This window comes from Apostichopus japonicus, chromosome 1 (genome assembly GCF_037975245.1).
Source record: "Apostichopus japonicus isolate 1M-3 chromosome 1, ASM3797524v1, whole genome shotgun sequence".
Taxonomy (NCBI): Eukaryota; Metazoa; Echinodermata; class Holothuroidea; order Aspidochirotida; family Stichopodidae; genus Apostichopus; species Apostichopus japonicus.
Window position 1 is genome coordinate 9,142,027 of NC_092561.1, and position 25,628 is coordinate 9,167,654.

Sequence of the window (25,628 nt, forward strand, 5' to 3'; positions counted from 1 at the left end):
TTAATCCCCCTGGATATTCAAAATGGGGGCCAGAATATTTGGAAGGAAAAAAGAAATTGTTAAAATTTGTAGCAAAATAAAAAAATTAAATTGTTGAGGAAAGTTTGAACTTTACTTTCAATAGTTGCAAAATATAACTCCGTTTTTGCAACTAAGATCCGTTAAATCATAAGACAATTTCACAAAGGGGAGGGGACACTTTCTCGTGGTAGACCTCATAATCTCCAGGCCAAACAACATTGGCCAGCCACTGCAGGGTCAACAAGACAGGGAAGGTGAAAATTGTGGGTCACAATGCAGAAACGTTTGAAAAATGCCAGGGGATTGTAAATGACTTTACAGGTCATATTAATGGCTTCACCATTTTAAGATCCGACTTAGTCGTTTGCGTAATTGGCTCACCAAATGTCATTTATCAATTTATTCCACAGATTTTCAGTAAACTGGCTAGTGCCGGTAGACTTGGTAAAACAGGTATTACATACGCTCCCTACAATAAAGAAGAAGCTGTGGACTTCAGAACTCAACCGGGCGGTGACTTTTTCTTTTATCTGCGGGACGTTCAGGCCAAAGCATCGTAAGTAGTTTAGTTTATACTCTGCCGGAATTGACGATGGATGCGGTACAATTTGAAGTTGAGGGTTCAGTTATAGTCACCATTTAGTAATATTGTCATTGTCAAAATCGGAAGTAAATTATACCGTGGGGTACTATAACACTCGGCATTGAAGGCTGTCAGTATTACTTTCAATATTTTACAAGCTAAAATATTAGAAAAATTTTCAAAACCTTACAATAATTACCTTTCCTGAAAGACCTTGCGATATACCATTCACATTTGGTGCGTACAGGGTATAAAGTTATCCAGTTCACATAGCAAAATACTATGCAAAATGTGCAAATTGCCATGTACAGGTGCAAACATGTATAACAGTGTTTGTACAAAGGTATCATAGTGTTTTGTAAGGAAAGCCTTCAAAAGTGCTATACAAAATTTGTGCACTGAATTATTCCCTGCATATACATTTTACAATCAAATATCTCAATGTGACATGTAGCTTTCAGAGTAGTAGTAAAATGCCTTTTGATCATAGGTGACCATCTAGCATATTGGAGGCTGTATACTCTTGACTCGTAAAACAAGACAAGATGCAGTGTGTACATTCCCTTGTCAGAGGTGTCAGTCATATCGCTCAAAATAATTAAAGGAAAATTGTGTCTCTTAAAGCACTGGATATGAGAGCGTGGTGGCCAATTGGCTAAGGCGTCGGACTCGTGATCCAAGGATTGCTGGTTCGATTCCTGCCTAGTTCATTACGTTGTGTCCTTGGGCAAGATGCTTTATCTCACTTGCCTCTCTCCACCCAAGGGTTAAATGGGTACCTGTGAGGTAACTTGTCATTGGGCGCAGTAACTGCTGCCGACTGGAGGGATTGTCTCTGGGACAAGTTATCATTGACCCGGTGTAATATAACGTCTGTAAAGTGCTTTGAGACCTATCGCTGGTATAAAGCGCTATATAAAAATCAAACATTATTATTTATATGCCATGGTTGTATCTGTAAACATGCAGTGCATGCTTTACACGCCAAGTTTTGATACCAAATAAAATATGTTTTCTTTAATTTTGAGTAAATTCTCCACAGACCGAAGAAAGGTATCTTTCAGTTGGATGTCTAATGTTGAAAACAATCAAATATCTGATGAAAAGAATCCAAATAGAAAAGAAACGGATATTTTTTGACAAACATGCTTGGCAAATTTTGCTTATTCAGTAGTTTGCTCACTGTATAATATTCGATTTCTCGATAGCATCATTTTTATATCACTACAAATGCTGCATGCAGAGCCAGACAGTAAATGTGCTAACTTGCTTTCCAAGTTTGTTTTAGTCTTTGTATTCTTTGCTCATATCTCACAGTTACAGAAATCTGGTCCGTTCGCCTTCGTATCACTCGCTGAATTCCGAAGAAGCCACCGAAGATTTGACCTCCGCTCTCAGAACCCTGGATGATGAGTTCACAGAATCTCGCAGCATGATAGGAGAGAGCACGTTGTGTGATTTCAGCACCGTGGGCGAGAGTACCAGGGACTGGCTGAAGAGTTCCGTCAGCGGTCACAGAGTGTCGCAGGTCACGTGTGCCACCCCCGCTTCGGCCTCGGGGGACGCAGCAAGTATGGACTATAGGGCCAACAGACCGAATACTGGCAGGTACTTCATTACAAAAAATTACATTCCCACTGAGAGCTATGATTTAAAAACACAAAATAATCTGAGATCTAAAACTTGTAGGAAGATTTAAAAAAAATTAAAATTCTTCTCAACATGTGATATGAAAGGCGAGGAATCGGCATAACGAATCAGATTCACATGAAATTATTAAAATCGAATGATGTCAAAGTTTTATAAAAAATCAATGCAAAAATTAAACATAATTAGGTCTCTTTTGCCCCAAACGGCTCTTTTGGAATTGTCGTTTGCTGTATTTATTGTACAAAAGTAAGTTGGCCTGACGTTTCGATCCGAGCAGGATCTTCTTCAGAGGCTAAATGACAAGTAAAAGTACAGTAACAGAAGGGACAAAAACATGCACAGAATACAGACAGGTTAATGAGCACGGTGAACACAATGAGATGGATGAAAGGGGATTATGCTGTATTTATTGACATGTATTGACATGTATTGACATGTAACAACTTCCATTGGAAGAGATGCACTTCTAAAGTATGGATACTCTTACCATTTCAAGCCTGTAATATTTTACAATGCATTGCTTCTAATCCTGTCCATAGGTCATTTAGGTCATCCTCGATTGCCAGGACAACCACTCCACTATCATTTAAGGAGATTGCCATGTCCATCAAATCTGCTCCGTACCTTGGAAGACCCCTCTCGGCAGCTTACCCATCCACCTACTCTGCTTACATCCCTGCCCCTCCCGCTGTCGAGCACGACACCCACCCTAGTGAAGAGGAGGAGGAAGAAGAGGGCGCCGACAACCAATCTCAGAATGGCCGCCGACCGTCCTCCAGGTACTCTACGAGGAGCCAGAAATCCACTTCCAGTCAGGGTGCAAAATCCACTCGCAGCGAAAAGTCGGGTTTGAGTCGAAGGTCGGTCAGAGGTGTCAGTCCCGGTGACCAACAACTGATTTTGGAAGAGAACCAGGAGGAGGCGCCAGAAGAGCACCAAGGGAGGCACGCTGTCAGTCGGTCGTCGAGAAGGAGCGGGAGTCACCGTTCTGGTAGCTGGCAGAGTGACGAGGGAATTATCCAGGAAGGCGATGGAAGGAAGTCTGAGGCCAGAAACGGGTCAGAGAGAAGTAGAGCCGCCCCTATGAGTGCTGGCAGCAAGAGATCACAGGTATCATGGGCAGATGAGAAACCGCAGCAATTAGAGGAGGGAGCTGATGATGATGATGTTGAAGAAGAAGAAGATGATGACTGGAGATCAGAGGTCATAGAGATTGCGATCTCTGAAAGAGGAGAACCAATGACAGAGCTACAACTGGATGAGGAAGTCAAAGATGAAGTCAACGATGAAGATGAAGTTGCCATGCCAATGGAAGAAACAGACAAAACTGAGGGAAAGTTGGAAACCAACAACGAGAGGAAGACTACTTCGAGGGTGTCTTCTGCTAGCTCTAGGAGGATGTACACCCCTCGGACTAGGTCATCTGGTAGGACCACACCTATAGAGATGGATGAGGGGGAGGAGCTGCCAGGTGAGAAGGCTTATGATCATTAATTATCATCAGTAGTAAAGTGTGATAATATATTAAAAACTGGATAATATCCAGAATCATCGAAAGTGGTGGTTATCCGGGTATGGAAAAAAAAAATTTAAAAAATAAGACAGATCATCGACGTATCGTCGTAAATTAATCAGCTGTGTGACGTGCTGGTAGTTGTTAATTTATTTGGACAAGGTAGATGAAAAAGTGCATTTTTGGAGAGAAGACAGGTAAGAGTCGTCATTCCTTAAAGGCAGTTAAGTCTGAGAGTCTATGGAATCACTAGATAATGTTTGTTGATTAATTTTCCTCCCAGATGAGAGAATACCCTCTTCAGCTGCTAGCGTTAAGAGATCTATTTCTCAGATGTCTCAGTCACCACCAGAAGAAGCTGCATATATCCCGGGAGAGGTTCATGAAGATCCCAGTAGGGTTGATGAAGAAGTGGATGATATAAATGAGGTATGTTTGCGCACAGTCAGAGATTAAACCTATCAAAAGCATACACTGCCTTCATGCCATTTGAATTCAATATCATGCCATGAGTGACATCACTTCCCTCCCTCGCCGAACTTCCCCTACCTTCGCCAACCCTCCCCAATAGAAGAAGTAGAACTCTGTTTCTATGTTCTTGTACCTTAGTGATGAAAAATGTAATGTTACAAACATCATTTTCTAATTCTACCATTCAAACCCAATCTGCATAAATACTTAATCAGACTGAGCTGCACCTTTGTAATCAAGTCTTAAAAGTGATATCACTTTCTTTCAATTTTCTAGCCAAACAGCCCAACACGACTGTAGAGCTTGTATTTCCTCATTTAGTATTGCTAAACAGCCAGCACACTAATGAAAAATATCTCTATGTGCAAAAATTGGGTATAAGAAATGTCCTTTTTAACATCATGATCATGAAACACATGGAAGTTAATTTGTTTGTGAAGCTTAAAAAGTTGTTTTAATTATGTTAAACTGCTTTCATATTTTTGTACATTTTTAGACACATGAAAAGGGATCTGCTTTCGAAGGAGAAACAGAACAACAACAGATCGTGCACGATGAATCTGATGCCAAGCTGGTGGATGTCGAAATATTAGAGAGAGGAAAAACACCTCAAGATGCAGAGGGTCCCCCAGAGCAGCCAGTAGAAGAGGAGGCACCACCCAAACCCAGGACCATGCTTCTAGAAGATGCTAGTGTAATTCCGAGTGAGTCATAAATCTATCAAGTCTGTGATGAATTCATATCAGCTGTCTGTCCTCGCCTGACATCTTTCAATACTTTCATGAATTTACCGTTTCCTTGTGTCTTTCAACGTCTTCATAGATCAACAGACGGTGGTGAAACAAGATCTCCCTTCAACGAGGAAGCCAGAGGCGGATGTCCCTAGTAAAGGCAAATCACAGCCAACCCAGACAACCATCAAGAAGGTCGTAACCGTGGTAACGATGCCAGAAAAGAAACTCGCTCCCAAGGAAGACCCAGTTCCTATAGTACCTCCACAAAAGGCTGAGAAGCCGAAGGTGACCAGTGTCGTGTCCGCAAGTTTAGCTAGTGTGAAGGCCAAAAATGCTGTAAGTTATAGTGGTTTATCTTTATTACAGCCTAGCTGGATTAAATTAGCTGAAATCTTTCTGTAGCTTTCTGCTTTAGTCAGATAAATGAGATTAGAGTATATTCCTTACATTTCTGAACCTCAAAATAGAAAAAAAATGTTTGCATACCTCTTGGACAATACTTTAATAGCAGCTCTAAATTTCAACAAGTTACCAAGACATTGAGCAGAGGTAATTTCATTAGAGTTTTGAACCTTTTAGTTAGGGTTCTGTAAAGCTTCCCAGATGAGGACCAAACATACCTTACTTATGGTACTGAACCACTATGTGCCTCCCAGAATTTGAAGGGAAGTAATAAACAGAGGGTTGTGAACCTCAATAGGTTCCCAAGAAATGTTGTACTTTGCTTCTGCAAGATTGGGAAACAGTACTTTATGTGAGGTGTTGAACCTTATAATGGTTTCCAGGGATTGAGGAGATGTACTTTATGTAATGTTTCAACCTTATAATGCTTTCCAGGGATTGAAGAGATGTACTTTATGTGAGGTTTTGAACCTTATAATGCTTTCCAGGGATTGAGGAGATGTACTTTATATGAGGTTTTGAACCTTATAATGCTTTTCAGGGATTGAGGAGATGTACTTTATGTGAGGTTTTGAACCTTATAATCCTTTCCAGAGATTGAGAAACAGTACTTTATGCAAGGTTTTCAACCTTATAATGCTTTTCAGGGATTGAGGAGATGTACTTTATGTGATGTTTTCAACCTTATAATTAGGATTCTGAGTTTCAAAATTCTTCACAGACTAATAGCAATGAAATATTCTGTTTCCGCAGGGGAAAAAGAGTCCCCGATCTGGTCGAAAGCACAAAGGAGGAGGGGGCAAGAAGACAACCTTTAGTGGCCCTCAGCTGGATTTTGTAGGAAGTATGGTGATAGACCCCTATGCAGGACCCTCTCAGGATGAAATGGATGACATGGTAGCTGAGGAGGTGAGTATCGTAGATGAATGGAGATGGATGGGTATGGTTGATCCTGGTGAGCTGTATCTTGGAGAAATGGATGGGCGGTGTGATACATGTACTAAATATAGGTTCGAAATCAAATGAAAAAAATATGTCACACTTGCACTCAAGTTTTAGCATGTTAGGAGTTTTTGTCACTATTTAACGAGAGTTTCTGGCACTCAAATTTGATCACGATCGTCGAGCTGACCACACTCTGCCCCACTGAATGCGACTCAACTCAACTTGACCTTTGTAATGTGGAAAGTCACAGTTAAATTTAATCATGCAGCTAAGGGCTGTGACTACTTAAAAGTTTTAAGTCGTGTCCGCTTCAGTCTTGTAAACTCAACATGTATTTGCCACACAGTGTGCGGTGACTAAACCGCCAGGATACAACAAATGTATCCAATCATGGGAGTAGTTTTCCATGTGACCTAAACAAGCACCAGTCATTAACTGCAGGCAGTCTGTGTGCGCGCATCTGTCACGCAGTATGCGGGTCAGTTGTAAGATTTTGGGTCCTGACAACTATCAAACTAGGTTACGATGGTGTAGATGAGTCAGGTTGTGTTCAGTCAGGCCAGTATGTGGCTGGCTTAAAATAAGATGATTAATTTTATCAGTGACGTCAAGAAGGTAAAGCTAACATTCATAAATGTTTATAACTGACCAGATTTAGTCTGTTTGGCATATTCATTTGTAGTCTATTTTTTTTGTACTCTTTATTCATTTCATATTTTTAGCTTGCAAAAGAATTAGCTGCACAAAATCTGGAGGAGGATAAACCAGAGGAGAAGAAGAAACCAGAAGAGGAAGAACAGGGTAAGGCAAAACTACTCAGGGTTGACCCTGATGTGTTGCATTTTAACTTGCCATGTAACTTGCCATGTCAGGGATCTGTAGGCAGGTTATCTCAACCTTTGCAGTACGGGAGGGCCCAAAGTGTAAATTGTTGCCAACATGACACCAAATGGGCATATCCTCGTTCCATTGAGGTAACAGAATAATGGTATGTGGTACATAAAAAGGCCCTGTTTGTTATGTTAGGTGTGTTCCATTGTACCAACAGAATAATGTGGTACATAAGAAGGCCCTGTTTGTTCTGATAGGTGTAAGATAACTTTGTTTTTAACTTGAAAGTGACCAAGGCTGAAAGTAGGTTAATTGCATTGAACTATAATAAAAACATTTCAATGTAAGTCCATAGCAAAATGCCTTTACAAAGAAATTCACTAGTATGTTTTGTGAAATTTCTTTTCAGGTAGTGAAGCAAAAAGTCAGAAAAGTTTTGTTTTTGGAATTTGTTTTCACATAATGTTTGTGACTACTATGAAAAGTGGATCGGGCAGACGAGATGTTGAGGATCATTGAATCAAATTCGTTAATCACTCAATTTCATTCATTTGTCCCAAAAAGTGGAAGAAGGATGTCTTAATTTAGTTAATTGTAATGTCTTTTGAAGAAATACTCATCTGTCAAGACAAAAATTTCAGACGATACTCAAAACGCTGCTTTTAGAGGCTAACTTCCATTTTTGGTTTGCTCTGTGCTAGTTTGTTTCCTCTTCGCCGATTGCTTTTATTTTGTGATTTTACAGACGACGTTGATTCCCTAGCGACGGACGACGAAGCTATCGAAAAGGAATTGAAGAAAACAAGGGTTCCGTCTCAGAAGAAAGAGAGCAAGAAAAAACTAGCCAAGGAGAGAGCGGCAATAAAGGAGGCGAGACGATTAGAAAAACAGGTAGAGCTTAAAAAAAACTCCAAGGTGTACCTAATGGCAATATAGTTGTTGGTAATGACAACTCCCACCGTCAGTAGAAATCATGCCGTAAACAACCGGGTACAGCTCCAAGCTGTCTTTACCCCCTGCCCACCACCCCCACCCCCTGACAAATCTTTTACTTTGGTGGGTCAGAAATCAGTCATCCACTTGCGGGCCAGTGGTATCACCGTCACATTACCACAGCCTGTTCAATTAATTTTCACTCAGTCAATCAGTCAATCAATCAATCAGTGTGCCAGTGCTGATCTTAGGATGTGCCCTCTTGATAGGATCAGCATCCATTGTTTACAAGGATCAGCATCCATTGTTTAAAAGGATCCGCATCCATTGTCTACAAGGATCAGCATCCATTGTCTACGAGGATCAGCATCCATTGTTTCCGAGGATTAGCATCCATTGTTTACAAGGATCAGCATCCATTGTTTACAAGGATCAGCATCCGTTGTTTACAAGGATCAGCATCCATTGTTTACAAGGATCAGCATCCATTGTTTACAAGGATCAGCACCCATTGTTTACAAGGATCAGCATCCGTTGTTTACAAGGATCAGCATCCATTGTTTACAAGGATCAGCATCCATTGTTTACAAGGATCAGCATCCATTGTTTACAAGGATCTGCATCCGTTGTTTACAAGGATCAGCATCCATTGTTTACAAGGATCAGCATCCATTGTTTACCTCCTGTACTGCTGCTTTTGGGGTTTGAGGGGGAATTAAGATGGCTACAGCATTGATTAACATGTTTATACAAGGTCCAATCTGGCTGCTGACTAACCCATCAATAATGGGAACTTTTTAACAAGGGGATAATAGGGTTGAATAGATGCACTGCTCTTGTATTTCCAAGATTCACTGATTAAAACCTTGTCTAAACAGGGAAAATTGTCCTCTTCCCAGATTAGTTTATAATTCCTTTTTTGGCAGTTATCCTCAAATTTTGCTCTTCTTCATTATTTTCCCTTTTTATTCATCAGAGAAGAGAGGACGAGATGAAAGCCTTGAGGGAGAAGAAGAGGCTGATGGAGGAAGAGAGGAAACGACTGGAGATGGAGGAGATTAGACGAAAAGAGGTACAGGGGATCATCATTAATCTTGCAATTTAAAGGAAGTACAACCGTAATTGCGAAGGATGGGGAAGAGAAAAATCAATCTCCAGGTGGAAATTTCTCGGGCATCTGTGTCCGAAACAGTTTTGTGATTTCCTTACTGAAGGCCAAATAACTGCATACAGTCATGATGACCATGGTGATATGTGTAGTGCACATGTGCAGTTGTTTGCAGGCCTCATGGGAGAGGGGTTTCGGGAGAGGGATACCGGTCCAGGGTCAGTTAAGGGAGCAAGTTCAATATTAAGCCTTGAATATATTGGGTACAAACTTGTGCATTTTCATTTCCATAATTGAAAGGATAAAATGAAAGATGCAGAAAGTGGCCGGTTACATAATTGTCCCTGGGGTCGGACCTAGCTGATGACACACCTGTGGATGTGTCTGGATGTGTGCGGGTTGTTGTGTGTGTGTGTGTGTGTGTGTACATGTATGTGTCTGTTACCATTTTACCATTTAAATACCCACGCTGTAAAACTATGACAAGAATTTTGACGTAGGAGTTGCACGATAGGTTTTCATTTGACAATTGTCATTGTAACATTATTAAACATTATTTCAACATTTTATAACAAAAACCCTTTCTGCCAACTTTCACCTGGAGAAGTTGAAAGCAACCTTTTTAAAAATTTCTGTGCTGCAATTTCTTCCATCAGTGATTCTTGTGCTAGAGGATTTCTGTCGATATTCAAATGTTGATTGGTGATGTGTGGCAAACAAATTTTTAAATTGTTGAGGTCTGTGTTAGAATCATGGCCAAGGTCTCCTGTAACCTGGGACGGGACTTCAAAGTCCCTGCTTTTTATTGCATGTAACAGATTGCTCCACGCCATCTGGTTGCCTATACCTATAAATGTCTTTGATGATTCTCTGTGCCAAAGATCTTGCTAGCTTCAAGTTTCAAATTTCAGTGTATGCATGAGGCATTGAAAAGGAGTGGATCTACAATTTTTATGGGTGGGGGAGTCACTATGAAAGGAAGATCCTGTCTAAAAAGGACTTGTTTGAATAAAAGCGCTTGCTTTAATTAAAATCCTAATTTTCTTGGGTTCTTTTGTCAGGAATTGGCAGACAGAATCGCCGAAGCCGAGCAAGAAGCGGAGATGGCCAGACAAGCCGAGGAGGATGCTAAGTTGATGATGCAGGAGGTCAGGAAGACAGCCAGAGAGGAGAGAGAAGCAAAACGAAGAGCAGATGCAGAGAGGAGAAAGACAGAGAGAGAGAGACAGCGAGAAGAGAGGAAAAAGATGGTGAGAGGGTTAAAAAATCGGGCCAATTTTTCGACCGGTTTTTTTTTGGGGTGGGGGAAAATGAATTGAACAAGTGAGACCATTGGCAAGGAGGGGGTAGGGAGGGGGAGGGGGTGGTTGTCAGGATGACCTGTTGGCAAACAGGCTTGATCACTTGATCAAATTTGCAGCATGAATGAATGAACACCATCATACCTTGTTATCAGCTTCATCCCTCATCAACATCCTAATTTCATATTGTTTTTCTTTTGGGTGACAGCAATTGGAACTGATGCAATCAGCATTGGCGGATTGGCTTTACGACAATTGCCTCGATCCCCCCTCCAGATTTTCCCCTTGCCCCCTATAGTTGCCCCTCAAATCAGATCTGCGACTTATCCACAATATATAGAAGTAGGCTAATCACTTGTATTAGAAGCAGCTTCCAATGCAATGCATTAATGTGAAAAATTGTCAAATGACTAGCACCATTCTGCATCTAAGTCACTTTACTTGTAGAAAAATCCCAAAGGGGAGAGGAAACCTCTCCCCTTTGATCCCTCCCTTATATCAGTGTTATATTGCCTTCCCCCCTTCCATCATATGCCACCTAGTTGCCCCCCTTCCCCCAGATTTCCTTAGCTGGTGCAGCCCACTGTTCATGACACATGTAGGTAGTTATACTTCACTTTAGAGTATATCTTACCATTGGAGTAATCTATGAAAACAGCAGTTTAAATTTTCCCCTGTTTTGCAAATTTCAATTGCACCATCTTTTGACTAAGCCTCGTCAAAATTATTGACATTTGGGGGTTTTCCCTTCCCTCTCACAGGAGGATCAAGCTAGACAAAGGGAGGAGGAGATGGCGGAGAAGTTAGCCTCAGCCGAGGAGAGACGTAAGATGCAGGAGGAATCTCGGCTGCAGCGAGAGGAACAGGAGAGGCTGGAGCAGGAGGAGCGGGACAGATTAGAAGAAGAGGAACTCATGAGGTTGGAGGAGGAGGAGGAGAAGATCAGAGAACTCGAGAGAGAGGTGAGGGTTTTTTATATCTCCATCTGTCTTCATCGAGGATTTGTTTTTATCATCCTAAGGACGACTAGAGCTAACCTTGTTGGGAACGAATGTAGCAGAAGCAGCAGAAGTACCCTTCCCAAGAAAAGAAAAAAATCAGGGTGGGTGGTTCTACCCCCTCCTGCCCTGTACAATGATCGCTCCTTAGAGAGGATGCAGAGACCTAGCAGGGACCATTTGTCTTATTATCCCCCGTAGGACCTCTCCCGAGGTCGACCAGGGGTTAAACTTCTTTTTGATTTGATGTACCCTGCTGCAAGGCTGAATGAATAATATCAACAATGCAATAGAGATTATCTAGGTAGGTCCAGCAGTGCCTATCGCATTATAACTACAGACCATCCAAATATTACATTCTAGCTACGTAGCCTGGCTGCATCAAGCTGCAGCCCCTTCCTTGACCTGCTTTTGATCTTACCTTCAGGGTGTGCTAATATAACATGCAAATGGTATGAACAGAAGTTTGGTGGGGCTAGACCAGTATACTATACAAGCAGTCTATATGCTATTACTTTATTCTCTGTCAATCCTTTTTATAGTCCAAGATACCACCAATTTTCTGTTAAAGCTCTTAAATTTTCACGGTGATATTGCAGACTTAGAGGAGCCCACCTGCGTCGGACGTCAGTATCAAGCAGACACACTCGCCTGCGACAAACACGATACTTTCAATAACCTCGTTTTGGCAATTTGCCTAAATCTAGAAAGCACAGTCAGGTGTTTCGATTGGCAGTTGTGTCAATAGTTCTAGTGCAGGTTTGGTTAAATATGTGCGGTCAAAACTGTTTGAAGAAATCCAGGCCTTTTACTTTCTTACCTTAACCACCCACTAGGGCTAAATAGTTCCAAATTCTTCTATTTAGTCAATCTTGTTAATTAGTATGATTTTGTTTTATAAGTAACTTATGGTAAATTTTGCGTTGGTTATTTTTTGTAATGGTAAATTTTACAATGTACCATATCTGCAGCCCCTCCCTTGTCCTGCTTTCTACGCACCCAATTGCTCTCTATGCACCCTGTCTATGTCCACTAAATCTTATGGCGAGCGATCTTTCCAGTACTCCTCAACCCTCCTTTGGAATAAACTCCCACTCAACATAAAGAATGTCGTGTCTGTGGAGATGTTCAAAACTGTTTTGAAGACTCACACCTGTTTTCATTGCTATAATTGTTTGTTTATTCTTATTGTAGTATATTGTGTACATATCTTTCACGTTCTTTTGTACAGCGCAGCGAGACTTTATTGTAAGTTGCGCTGTATAAGAACTGTTTATTGTTATTATTATTATCTGTTAACTTAGCTTGCATGGTACCTCCTTTAATACAGGCCGAGAGGGAAGCGATGGAGAGGTTGATTACGGAGAGAGAAGCAGCGGAATCAAACAGGAGGCAAGCCGAAAAGTTGAGGAAGCAACAAGAGGCAAAGGAAGAAAGGAGGAGGTGAGATGGGGTTCCAATCATTAGCAAGGATGCCTTTATAGGAGCTTGATGTAGTGTCAGTGCCACATGCAATGGCAGGGAGGTTGAATCTATGGGGCAACAGTCCCCTCATTTCCAATTACCACAATATACCCCTTATTGACCACTTATATAACCCTTATTGACCACATTGACCACAAGTCACATGGACCCCAAAACGGGTGAAACGGGGATGGGGGGGGGGAGGGGCTCAGAATCAGTTCAATGTTCAGTTGTGATGAAACTGCCTCCTATTCTGGATGTCATACAAACCCCCACCCCTGAGCCCCTGGGTGTTTGGAACCCTGAGCTGTGACATGTGGCACTGTGTATTTGAAGTTATATGGTACCTGAGTAATAAGTTCTCATACAACATCAGAATTCCCAAAACTAGTTTACAGCATCAATGTTGAGTCTGCACACATTTTGCTTTCATAATTTAACTTTGTGATTCTGTTGTTATAATCGCAATACTCTTTGTTATAGTTTCTTAATATGCATGCATATTACAACAACAAAAAGACCGGTTTCAGGTGGCAGGTCTGGAATTGTGTTCTCCTTTTTTTCCTCTTGATAAATTATACTAATAAATATTTTATATTTTTTTTCTCTCTCTCTCTCTCTCTCTTCATAGACAAGAGGAATTGGAAAGAAAGGCTAAGGAAGAGGAGAGACTGTTATTGCTGAAGATAGAAGAAGAACAGAAAAGAGAAAAGGAACTGGAGAGAATCAGACAGGTATTGTGTTATAACATACTACTAGGTAAATGTTATACATAACAGTTTGTCAGTATGTTACAGAATCAGACAGGTACTGTGTTGTAACATACTAGGTAAATGTTATACGTAACAGTTTGTCAGTATGTTACAGTATCAGACAGGTACTGTGTTATAACAAACTAGGTAAATGTCATACATAACAGTTAGTCAGTATGTTACAGAATCAGACAGGTATTGTGTTATAACATACTACTAGGTAAATGTCATACATAACAGTTTGTCAGTATGTTACAGTATCAGACAGGTACTGTGTTATAACAAACTAGGTAAATGTCATACATAACAGTTAGTCAGTATGTTACAGAATCAGACAGGTATTGTGTTATAACATACTAGGTAAATGTCATACGTAACAGTTTGTCAGTATGTTACAGTATCAGACAGGTATTGTGTTATAACATAATAGGTAAATGTCATACATAACAGTTTGTCAGTATGTTACAGTATCAGACAGGTACTGTGTTATAACAAACTAGGTAAATGTCATACATAACAGTTAGTCAGTATGTTACAGAATCAGACAGGTATTGTGTCATAACATACTATGTAAATGTCATACGTAACAGTTTGTCAGTATGTTACAGTATCAGACAGGTATTGTGTTGTAACATACTAGGTAAATGTCATACATAACAGTTTGTCAGTATGTTACAGTATCAGACAGGTATTGTGTTATAACATACTAGGTAAATGTCATACATAACAGTTTGTCAGTATGTTACAGAATCAGACAGGTATTGTGTTATAACATACTAGGTAAATGTCATACGTAACAGTTGGTCAGTATGTTACAGAATCAGACAGGTACTGTGTTGTAACATACTAGGTAAATGTCATACATAACAATTTGTCAGTATGTTACAGTATCATACAGGTATTGTGTTATAACATACTAGGTAAATGTCATACGTAACAGTTTGTCAGTATGTTACAGAATCAGACAGGTACTGTGTTATAACATACTAGGTAAATGTTATACATAACAGTTGGTCAGTATGTTACAGAATCAGACAGGTATTGTGTTGTAACATACTAGGTCAATGTCATACATAACAGTTTGTCAGTATGTTACAGAATCAGACAGGTATTGTGTCATAACATACTATGTAAATGTCATACGTAACAGTTTGTCAGTATGTTACAGTATCAGACAGGTATTGTGTTATAACATACTACTAGGTAAATGTCATACATAACAGTTTGTCAGTATGTTACAGAATCAGACAGGTATTGTGTTATAACATACTAGGTAAATGTCATACGTAACAGTTTGTCAGTATGTTACAGTATCAGACAGGTACTGTGTTGTAACATACTAGGTAAATGTCATACATAACAGTTTGTCAGTATGTTACAGAATCAGACAGGTATTGTGTCATAACATACTATGTAAATGTCATACGTAACAGTTTGTCAGTATGTTACAGTATCAGACAGGTATTGTGTTGTAACATACTAGGTAAATGTCATACATAACAGTTTGTCAGTATGTTACAGTATCAGACAGGTATTGTGTTATAACATACTAGGTAAATGTCATACATAACAGTTTGTCAGTATGTTACAGAATCAGACAGGTATTGTGTTATAACATACTAGGTAAATGTCATACGTAACAGTTGGTCAGTATGTTACAGAATCAGACAGGTACTGTGTTGTAACATACTAGGTAAATGTCATACATAACAGTTTGTCAGTATGTTACAGTATCATACAGGTATTGTGTTATAACATACTAGGTAAATGTCATACGTAACAGTTTGTCAGTATGTTACAGAATCAGACAGGTACTGTGTTATAACATACTAGGTAAATGTTATACATAACAGTTGGTCAGTATGTTACAGAATCAGACAGGTATTGTGTTATAACATACTAAGTCAATGTCATACATAACAGTTTGTCAGTATGTTACAGAATCAGACAGGTATTGTGTCATAACATACTATGTAAATGTCATACGTAACAGTTTGTCAGTATGTTACAGTATCAGACAGGTATTGTGTTATAACATACTACTAGGTAAATGTCATACATAACAGTTTGTCAGTATGTTACAGTATCAGACAGGTATTGTGTTATAACATACTAGGTAAATGTCATACGTAACAGTTTGTCAGTATGTTACAGAATCAGACAGGTATTGTGTTATAACATACTAGGTAAATGTCATACGTAACAGTTTGTCAGTATGTTACAGTATCAGACAGGTATTGTGTTATAACATACTAGGTAAATGTCATACGTAACAGTTTGTCAGTATGTTACAGAATCAGACAGGTATTGTGTTATAACATTCTAGGTAAATGTCTTACATAACAGTTTGTCAGTATGTTACAGAATCAGACAGGTATTGTGTTGTAACATACTAGGTTAATGTCATACATAACAGTTTGTCAGTATGTTACAGAATCAGACAGGTACTGTGTTATAACAAACTAGGTAAATGTCATACATAACAGTTTGTCAGTATGCTACAGAATCAGACAGGTATTGTGTTATAACACACTTGGTAAACGTCACACGTAACAGTTTGTCAGTATGTTACAGTATCAGACAGGTACTGTGTTATAACATACTAGGTTAAATGTCATGCATAACAATTTGTCAGTATGTTACAGTATCAGACAGGTACTGTGTTATAACATACTACTAGGTAAATGTCATACATAACAGTTTGTCAGTATGTTACAGAATCAGACAGGTATTGTGTTGTAACATACTACTAGGTAAATGTTATATGTAACAGTTTGTCAGTATGTTACAGAATCAGACAGGCATTGTGTTATAACATACTAGGTAAATGTCATGCATAACAGTTTGTCAGTATGTTACAGTATGTTACAGAATCAGACAGGTATTGTGTTATAACATACTAGGTAAATGTCATACGTAACAGTTTGTCAGTATGTTACATGGTGCATTTTAATAAAATCGCATGTAACAGTATATGATATGTTATATCATAGGTTATGCAATTGCTTATGTCATATAACTAGGGTTACCACCGAGTTGCCGTCACAGTGGACACATCTATGGTTTAGGGACACATGTAAAAAGACACGAGCTGCTATAGTCATGAACCCGGTTTGGAAAGCTTGTGGGAAAACCATACAGCCTTACATATTTCACTACGCCTAGTAAAAATGTAATACAATAGACAAATTTCAACACCAGTTAATAGGACGCTGGGAAAAAACCAACATTGTGAGTGTAATGATATTATACTTGTTTGCACAGTGTCGGAAGTAAATGAACATGTGTTTACAGAAGCCAACCAGTAGTTTCTACACCAAATTACAAATGATATTTGGCCTACACCAAATATGGAAAGATTAATGGTCAACAGGTTTTTCTCAAGTAGTTTTCAAGTAGTTTTCAAGACTGTATTGAATGCTCGGGGGCCACGGAGCAGATCGATTAAGTTTCGCTTCAAGTTCTTCCTTTGATGAGACATGCTGTCACCTATAAGAGCAGGGTACAATTTGGCGTGTTCGAGTAGAGGCTATATATCCGACCAAATATAAAGACACAGTACAAGAAATTCAACAACACATTCAAGTATAAGCTTGATAATAAATGTAATTCTTCAAAGTTACACAAAGTTTTGTCTGTCTTCCTTTAATTAATATGGGTATAAGGCTAAATTATCAGTACCTTGGATTCAAATATTAATCAGGTAATAGCATGTAGTTCAGGTAATATGCAATGTTGAAACCATTTGCACGAGATTAAAAATGTTGGGTGTTTCTACATAAATTTTGTTTTACACTGTAACGCTTACTCAATGACCCAGCGGTTCGTTTATCCTAAAAAAACTAAGTGATACCTCATACATAGGTAATGTTGGTTTTAAAACAATATTAAGAGTAGTTTCTTGTGAACACCATATTAAGTATTCAAACTTCAACGAAGTTCCGTTGTCCAACGCCGGACGTCCATGTGTTCATCAAGAGGTCATGCACGATGGAGGACATTGCCGGACCGACCGCCAGATATAATAACACAGAATGATGTGTATACCAACACCACCTGGTAGCGTCATTTTCAAGGCCATTATTAAATTATCGCAATCACAAGATGGGCTCCTGGTAGCATTAGCTAGAGGGTACGGTCAGAGGATCTCGCCCTGGGAGTTGATTACTGGTTCGGCTTCGAAACCCTGTAAATCACGATCACTCAAGCAAAAAGACTGTTGAGATATTCTCTCTTAACCCTCACATCAATGTGAGTAATTTTTGGATGGAAAACTGGATGAAGTTCAATCAATGGTAAAAGTAACTAATCACAAATAGAAATTATAATGGCGTTAACTTAGATAAAAATCACATTGAAATCCTTCCAGATTCGAATGCTTATCCAAATCTGAGCAAAATCTTTGCGGCTTACCAATTCGCTCCTAGATCTCGAGGGAGACAGGAATGATGGGATATGTCGGATCCAAAACTGTCAGTTCGATCCAGATACAACAGATACAACCTCCAAAAAGTATTAATTACTACCTTGCCCCTTTAAGAGCCAATCATACAAACGCATCCAAGAAGTTTCCTGAAGTGAGCATCTGCCTACAACATGTGCCGTCTAGAAGATGAATCCGTGCGACTAAAATCTGATCGTTCTAGAAGGATTAAATGTGGGTCAGACCAGTCGCATAGCTAGGAATTTGCCAAGGGAGGGGTGAAGGCTGTAGGCAAACTATCTAAGCATAGCGAACCGTAAAAGAAAACTTTGGCCGAAAATGCCTCCCAGATTGCTGGAAATGGCACTTCCCAGGCCTTGTAAGTTGCATCTAACCTTTTTTATATTGAAATTACTAGCGATATAATAAAAAAAAAATTAAAAAATATGCTCAAGGGGGCGGGTGGTTGCCCTCTTCGCCCCCCCTTGGCTATGCGCCTGGATCAGACGAAAAAACAAAATTTTCTTTCATATGTGAGCGTGAGAACAGACGAGTTTATACATACACGCTCCCAGGGGTGCATTAAATCTTCAGAGCTGCCAGGATGGAATTAAGGAGCTCACTGACAGAATAACTTTAAATATAACTAATGATACACGACACCATTGCCCCCTCAAATACACTTGTAAGTCTGAAAATGGGTTCAACCAATGCTGAACTTTCAACAAGCATTTTTTACTGCCACTTCCTCAAAAGTAAGAATTAAATGTAGACATTTTAGCGTCTAGTCACACAATCCTTCAATGTCTAGGAATTTGGTTCGTTGGATCTGAATGAGCCCCTAGGCAAGTACTTCTTGCATTTTGTAGCACTTTTTTAATGTGCTAAATACTTTTTGTTGCCCATATTTATGACTCTTGAAATATGTGTAACGTTCTCAAGCAGATCTTTTTGTTGGTTTTGGTACGTTTTTTTTTTTGGCGTTGTCATTCAATGCTAATATTCCTAATCAAATTAGTTTGATTGCTGTGACTAGCAAAGTGTCAAAACAGTGAATCCAAAGATTCTTCTACGGAGGCTTAACGGGAGGCTAACAGCTGTTAACCTCCGAGGAAGATCCTGCTAGGATTGATACATCAGGATCTCTCTAACATTTACATGCATCCAAAGTGAAAAGAAAGTTCAATATTTTTTTTACAGTTGCACTTTTACATGTGGTTGTTACTACTATGTAAGAGTGACCAAAGTGACAAACTGTTGAGAATATAGAACAATTTGGAGAAAACCTAAGATAATTAGCTATTGCTTCAAGTATCGAATCCATTATCGTGATATTTCTGGTCTGTGGTGTCGATGAAAACTTTGTTAAGACCACAATTTTTTAAAAACATTTTTCAGATCCAAAGGTTAGAAGAAGAGGCCAGATTCAAGGTACGGAAAGAGCTAGAGAGGCGGCGAGCTAGAGCACTCAGAAGGCGGGAACAAAACTTGGAGCAGCAGGGCCACATGAACGGACTGAGGCGGACGCAAGGTATGACAAAGCCCTGGGTGTTTACCTACTACGTACACTGGCCAAGGGACACGTACGAACGGAGGCTGCCCTCTGGAGACAAGAAGAAAAAGCGGGGCGCGATGAGAAAGTCCAGAGCTAAGACAGCGCCACCAGTTATGGTCGAAGCTAAATCAAATATGTCTGATTTTGCCGCTGGTCCTTGAAACAAAAACAAAGAAGGTTGGTAACTGTTTGGAAAAAAAATGTGAACATGAATGTTGATGAGACTACCTGAATTTCTGAAAATGTGCAAAATATAATCCTTCTTTTGTGTGTCCCCCCCCCCCACCAGATGAAGACCTTGTGGCTTGTGAAATATTCTGAATTTGTGTAAAGTTACAAAAGATAATCCTTCCTGTGTGTGTGTGTTTTAATTTCCACCGCAACAGCTGTAGACCTTGTGTGAAGTGCAAAAAATCATTCTTCTTTTGTGTTTTTTTTCGTGCTTTATATTTCAACATTGTGATACAGGAATGAAGAGTCAGTCAATCCTCGCGTGGCTGTAATTCTCAAGAGAACCGGTTTTGTACACAGTTTAAATTATCGAGCAATGTCATCATGCATGATACAGCCCAATGAATGACCTATCTTTTGGACCGGGGAAACCCTTCGGTTAGGGTTAACCCCTAGGGTTACTCCTAACCCGAGAAATACTGCATCACATGCAGTATCATGCAATACCGTACTTCTTGAGGCAATGCAACTTGCCACATGATAACTTGTCTTGAGAAATGAAAAAAACTTGAGGTCTTGGGTGGAAGAGTTATGTTGTCTCTGAATATTCAACAGTTCTGGGAGGTACAGCAGCAGCCGGTTGGGAAAAATTCTGTCCAGTTTATGGACAAAGTAAAATTGACTCAGTCTGATAAACTCTCTGTCATATCATTGATCTATTATCACAGACTGCAAAGGTTTTCCCATCCAGGGGTGGCAAGCGTACCAAAAAAAGAGAAAGTATGATCCCGATTATTGGAATAATAATAATATATATATTACTGTAAGGGTATGTCCTGAATGGGATGGTTTGATTACTTGCATCAAAGTTACCTAACAATGTCTAGAGAGAAAAGAAAAGAAAACAATTAAGAAGTTCATGTTGGCAATCAAAGGGGAAATAAAACCTTTTTTTTTACTGTGTGACTTGATCATTTACATAGAAGAGGATATTTAATGGCTACATCATTTTTCCGTTTTCTTTTGTTTTTTTTGTTTGTTCTTGTTTTGTTTTTTCATCAATGGAAAATCTTAAAGCAAGCAATGAATGTTTCGTTCAGCTTCCTCAAATAATCAATGCTATTAATTAATAATATATGCAATATTTTGTTGATAAAATTTTTCCAGAATAAGTGAAAAATCAAAGTAAGAAATAAAACCCCTCAATTCTGAGGGTTAGTTTAGTATTCTACTATATTGTACATTCATGTAAAAAAAAAAAAGTGACCATTTTTTTTTTTAATATTTTAGTTTTTTTTTTAATTTGTCAGTTTTTTAATAAATATAAACCCTTTCAGAGACAAATGCCAATTTATGATATTGTTTATTTTGTATAGTTCTTAAGAAGAAGAAACAAAATAAGGAAACATAGTGCATCTTGTTGAAAATTGAAAATCAGTCTTCTCATCATGTCCTAAATCTTCAAATCGCTTTTTTCTCTCGCAAAAATTTGTTTACTATTCTCAAGTTTGTTTGTTTGTAATATTTCCTCGCCGGCTTTCCATTTTGATTTTTCCATTTTTCATTAACTTGTCTACTTAATACATTAATAGCAGACACTGCTGCTTTCTGGGTTGTGTGGAATAAAATTGTGGCGCGAGCCCTGGTTACAACGGTATGCCGATGGTATTGTTGCTTCTGACCGGTGGTATCTTGTAAGAAACGGTTTATATTCAAGAACTGCCACCAACTAAGTGCTGCATATTTCAGTTGGTAAAGCACTGGGCATGTAACCGAGAAGTCACATGGTCTCAAATCCCATTCTAGATGAAAGACCGTGTTGCTCTTTCAAACAAAATTTTCCCACTATTTGCATCAACTTTCAAAAGAAGCCTGTGATCCAAATGTTACCGTAGTTACCAAATTACGAAAGGCTGAATCTTTCACCAGCAAATTTCGTTATCATCAATGATTGTTATATTGCTTATTTGTACAACGCAATTTGTGCCTTGAATCAACTTTACATGTTTTCATAAGCACCTTCATGCTCTTAAAAACCCAGTATGAGATATTAATTTTTAACTGGAACAATTTTTATCTTAAGTCTTCTGACTTGCCTTGATGTATGTGCTCGGAATATTAACTTTATCTGTTCTGTGTGTGTGTGTTTGTGCAATTGTTCCTTGTTTCAAATTTTACGTCAATTTTTTGCAAAGCGAAAGCAATTTGCCATCGCATGAGTAACCATATATATTTTGCTTATATCAAGCTTGTGGTGGGCCAATGCTTACCTTCTTCCTCGTTAGTGATAAGATCAATTAGTTTGTGTTTTGTTTGTTTTGTTTTCTCTTCAAACCAAGGTATATGCTGTGTGCTTTATTCTATATATGTTTTGGTATTTAAAATTTGAATATTAATGACTTAAAGGGTGTGAAGACTCGCGCAAAAAGAAACGTCTAATGCCGGGTAATTTGACCTAGTTTCGAATGAGGTGTAACAGAAGTGTTAAACACCACCATCGATCGCAGAAAATTCACAGCTTGCTACCGTCGGTAATTAGACACTAGTGTACAGTCAATACATACAGCTGCGGTCAATACCCACAGCACAGTATACAAACAATACAGCGATGGACATCTCAGGTCCAGCTAAAGATAACAAGGTATCACGTTTCATTACTATCTGCATTTTGTAGCGACACGAACAAAATGTCACTTGCAAGCAACAGAAAGTTAACTTTTTCAGATGGCCGCACACGGTTTGGGGCGAGTCTTCAATGCCTTTAATTAATATCATTTGCCTTTGCACGTAAGCATTTCCTTTCTGAACATATAAATATTTTCATATATATCCCTCCATATATATAAATGTGTGTATTTTTTTTCTGTTAATTGCAAGTATTTTTCACATTCTTCTGTAACTTATAAATATATCATGTATTTCTCTGCTGTTAAAACAAACACTTGATATTATATATGGAAAGGTAAAGGGGGGGGGGGGGGGATTTTGTAGCTGCTTAGGTGAAAAGTATTTCTTTGAGAATCAGGTATTATGTTTATGCGTCATAAGAGATGAAACACAAACTAATCAGTTTGTAGTTGTTTTGTTGGTGTGCTCGTTGAACCACTCATTTGCAGCTGCTATGCAACCTTGAAGCATTCCAAGTTTAGTGTGTGTGAAGTTTTATTTGTAATATTATCATTCATCTGCCAAATATTAAGAGCTCTGTAAACAATCTTCGTTATTGGCATAAAAGTCAAACATCAAAACGGACTTAAAGCCTCGTAACGTGTTTGCCAAGATATAAACTTCGACCTTTCCAGCTTACTGCACTAAAAGCTCAGTAAAGACGACACCGTTCTATGCAATTTCCATATCAATATTCACTATTTTTCTTGAGTTATCTGTCGTTAAACATTTTGAGCTGAATAAAATTCGCCAGATTTATTAAAGAGACCATAGATTCTACTAACTTCAATCAAAATTTGCAAGCCCCGCCAAACAGATCATGGGCCGATCAAATCTCTCTGTTTTGATTACGACCGTTAGGCCTAGGACTACTTTCACTTTTGTGGCTAGCCTGTGCTAGGTCCCTTCTCTTGAATAGTGTCTTTTGGGGGTTCTTACTGATGTAGCTTGCGAAATTGTGTCATTTCCTTACGTTGCAATGAATAAACAGGTGTTTTCAGACGTTTCCTCCGTGGAATTGGGGTAAAAAAAAAAGTAGACGGTACGAGTATATATATAGGTTAAATTAGTGTAATGAACATGCTGATATGGGCGGTGATTGTTTGGTAAATCGTTCGCGCCATAAGGGCAACAGAAAATCAATTTCTTTTTTCGATTGCGACAGCTTTTCTTCATTTAACCCACCTACCTAGTCAGAGTGCATTTAGAATAAGAAACATTGAATCTGCTTCGGAAGTTTGTTTGCCGAAATTCATCGGCAAACACGTCTTGAGACTTTCATTATCCCTCATTATCCCATTATGTTTTTTTTTTTTGATTTTTTGAGAGAATTGCTCTGCTCTCCAATTGCAATAATGTATAAACCATGCTTCCTCAAGAACTTTTTATTTATTTATTGATTTCTACATTTTTTTTTAATTTTTGTATATTTCAATATTGATATTTGGTGCACTTTTGTACCCTCTGTGATTCCATTTTTTTTTGCAGTAACAATATTTTGCTTCTGTTACCATTTCTTTCTTTCTTTTCTTGTAGATAGAACAATTTAGACCACAGAATGTGCTTGGTTTAATAAACAATTGGAAGATTCATGATTGGCTCATTGTTTACTTTGTTATTCTTTCTTTGTTGTCCCAGCCCTGATGAACACTCTTGAGTATGAAAATGCATTTTTTTTTTTATTGCATCAACGTATTAAAGAGAGTGAAGACTCGTGCACAATGAAACGTCTGATGCCGGTAATCTGGCCTAGTTTCGAATGAGGTGTAACAGAAAGTGTTAGACACCACCATCGATCCCAGAAAATACACACACAGATTGCTACCGTCGGTAATTAGACACTAGTGTACAGTCAATACATGCAGCTACGGTCAATACCCACAACACAGTGTACATATGCAGTGATGGACATCTCATATCTAGATAAAAGATAACAAGGTATCACGTTTCATTACTGTCTGCATTTTGTAGTGACAAGAAAAAAATTCGATTGCAAGCAACGGAAAATTAACTTTCTTCAGAGGGCGGCACGCGGTTTGGGGCGAGTCTTCAATGCCTTTAAGGGAATGAGACACACCAATGCGATAGTGCCCGGGTAGAGAGTACAGATAACGGATCTTGACTAGGAGGGGTGGTTACAATGTTAGGCTGTAAATTACAGCATTATCACTCCAAATAACCAATGGAAAACTTCAACATTGAATTGATGTTGAGTAATTCTCATCTTCTCACAAATAAATGTACAGTAATCACGTTAAAATGAAAGAAAGAATCAGTCACATTAAAATGTTACCAGCCGTTACTTTAAATAAATCATTGTGACACCCTTCTCATCAGTACAAATCCAGACCTTTACAAAATGTGTACATATCTTTAGAAATCCATATCCAGAGTAAATGTTTAGATCTGACCATTCTGCTTGATGACAATGACCTCGATGAAACATGATGATTGGTGGAAATACGCACACTCCTAAAACAAAATGCGAATTGCTCCGCTGAGAGCCAATCACAAGCGAAGCCAAAATATTTCCAAGTAAGCTCCGCCTATATGCAGCTCTTCGACATAGAACATCTGGTATCAATTTGAAGTCCTATTGTTCTGGAAGGGTTAAATTCAGGTCATTTTGAATCATACAAAAATATTTTAACTTCTTTATAATAATTGCGGGTGAGAAATAGGTGAAAAAAAAACATCTTCCTGGGATGCATTAAACTATGGAGACTATTTCCTGGGTAGGTCTAAGACACTTAAAGGAGCTTATATAACTTAAACATTAGGATAAAGTGTTTTTCTGTGAATGCTCGCATAAGGCATTTTCGTTGTATACTATGTAATGAATAAAACTATTATGAAGATCGGATCTCGATGAGTAGGGGCGGATCCACGAATTTAACAAAAAGAAGGGTGTGGTCCTAGGGTCGCTGCAGCGGACTCCCTTGTACGGGAAGAGGATATGGATGTACTCCCGCGGGAAAAAAGTAGACGTTAAACTGTGCATGCTGAGGTATACTTAGGATATGAATTCTTCTGCGCGGAAGGTTGTGCTTTTTATATTTATGTCTTGCGTGGGGTTCAAACAAAGGGTGTGGGGAGGGGGGTAAAA

At 38.9% G+C, this 25,628-nt stretch overlaps 1 protein-coding gene across 2 annotated transcripts in view; it reads left to right on the top strand.

The window, feature by feature from the left end:
* LOC139966740 (uncharacterized) overlaps positions 1 to 25,628 on the top strand; it is a 72,416-nt gene that overhangs the window by 3,970 nt on the left and 42,818 nt on the right. Inside the window, exons 4-18 of one of the 2 annotated variants that reach the window (XM_071970064.1) lie at positions 432 to 577; positions 1,922 to 2,212; positions 2,794 to 3,725; positions 4,051 to 4,196; positions 4,735 to 4,942; positions 5,061 to 5,308; positions 6,128 to 6,283; positions 7,042 to 7,120; positions 7,896 to 8,041; positions 9,060 to 9,155; positions 10,253 to 10,441; positions 11,254 to 11,454; positions 12,821 to 12,933; positions 13,586 to 13,688; positions 19,528 to 24,107. In XM_071970064.1, coding sequence (XP_071826165.1) covers positions 432 to 577; positions 1,922 to 2,212; positions 2,794 to 3,725; positions 4,051 to 4,196; positions 4,735 to 4,942; positions 5,061 to 5,308; positions 6,128 to 6,283; positions 7,042 to 7,120; positions 7,896 to 8,041; positions 9,060 to 9,155; positions 10,253 to 10,441; positions 11,254 to 11,454; positions 12,821 to 12,933; positions 13,586 to 13,688; positions 19,528 to 19,845 — 3,372 coding nt within the window. In that variant the 3' untranslated portion in view covers positions 19,846 to 24,107. Of the gene's footprint in view, positions 1 to 431; positions 578 to 1,921; positions 2,213 to 2,793; positions 3,726 to 4,050; positions 4,197 to 4,734; positions 4,943 to 5,060; positions 5,309 to 6,127; positions 6,284 to 7,041; positions 7,121 to 7,895; positions 8,042 to 9,059; positions 9,156 to 10,252; positions 10,442 to 11,253; positions 11,455 to 12,820; positions 12,934 to 13,585; positions 13,689 to 19,527; positions 24,108 to 25,628 lie in introns of those variants that run through there. The other variant, XM_071970072.1, reaches the window with a different exon arrangement.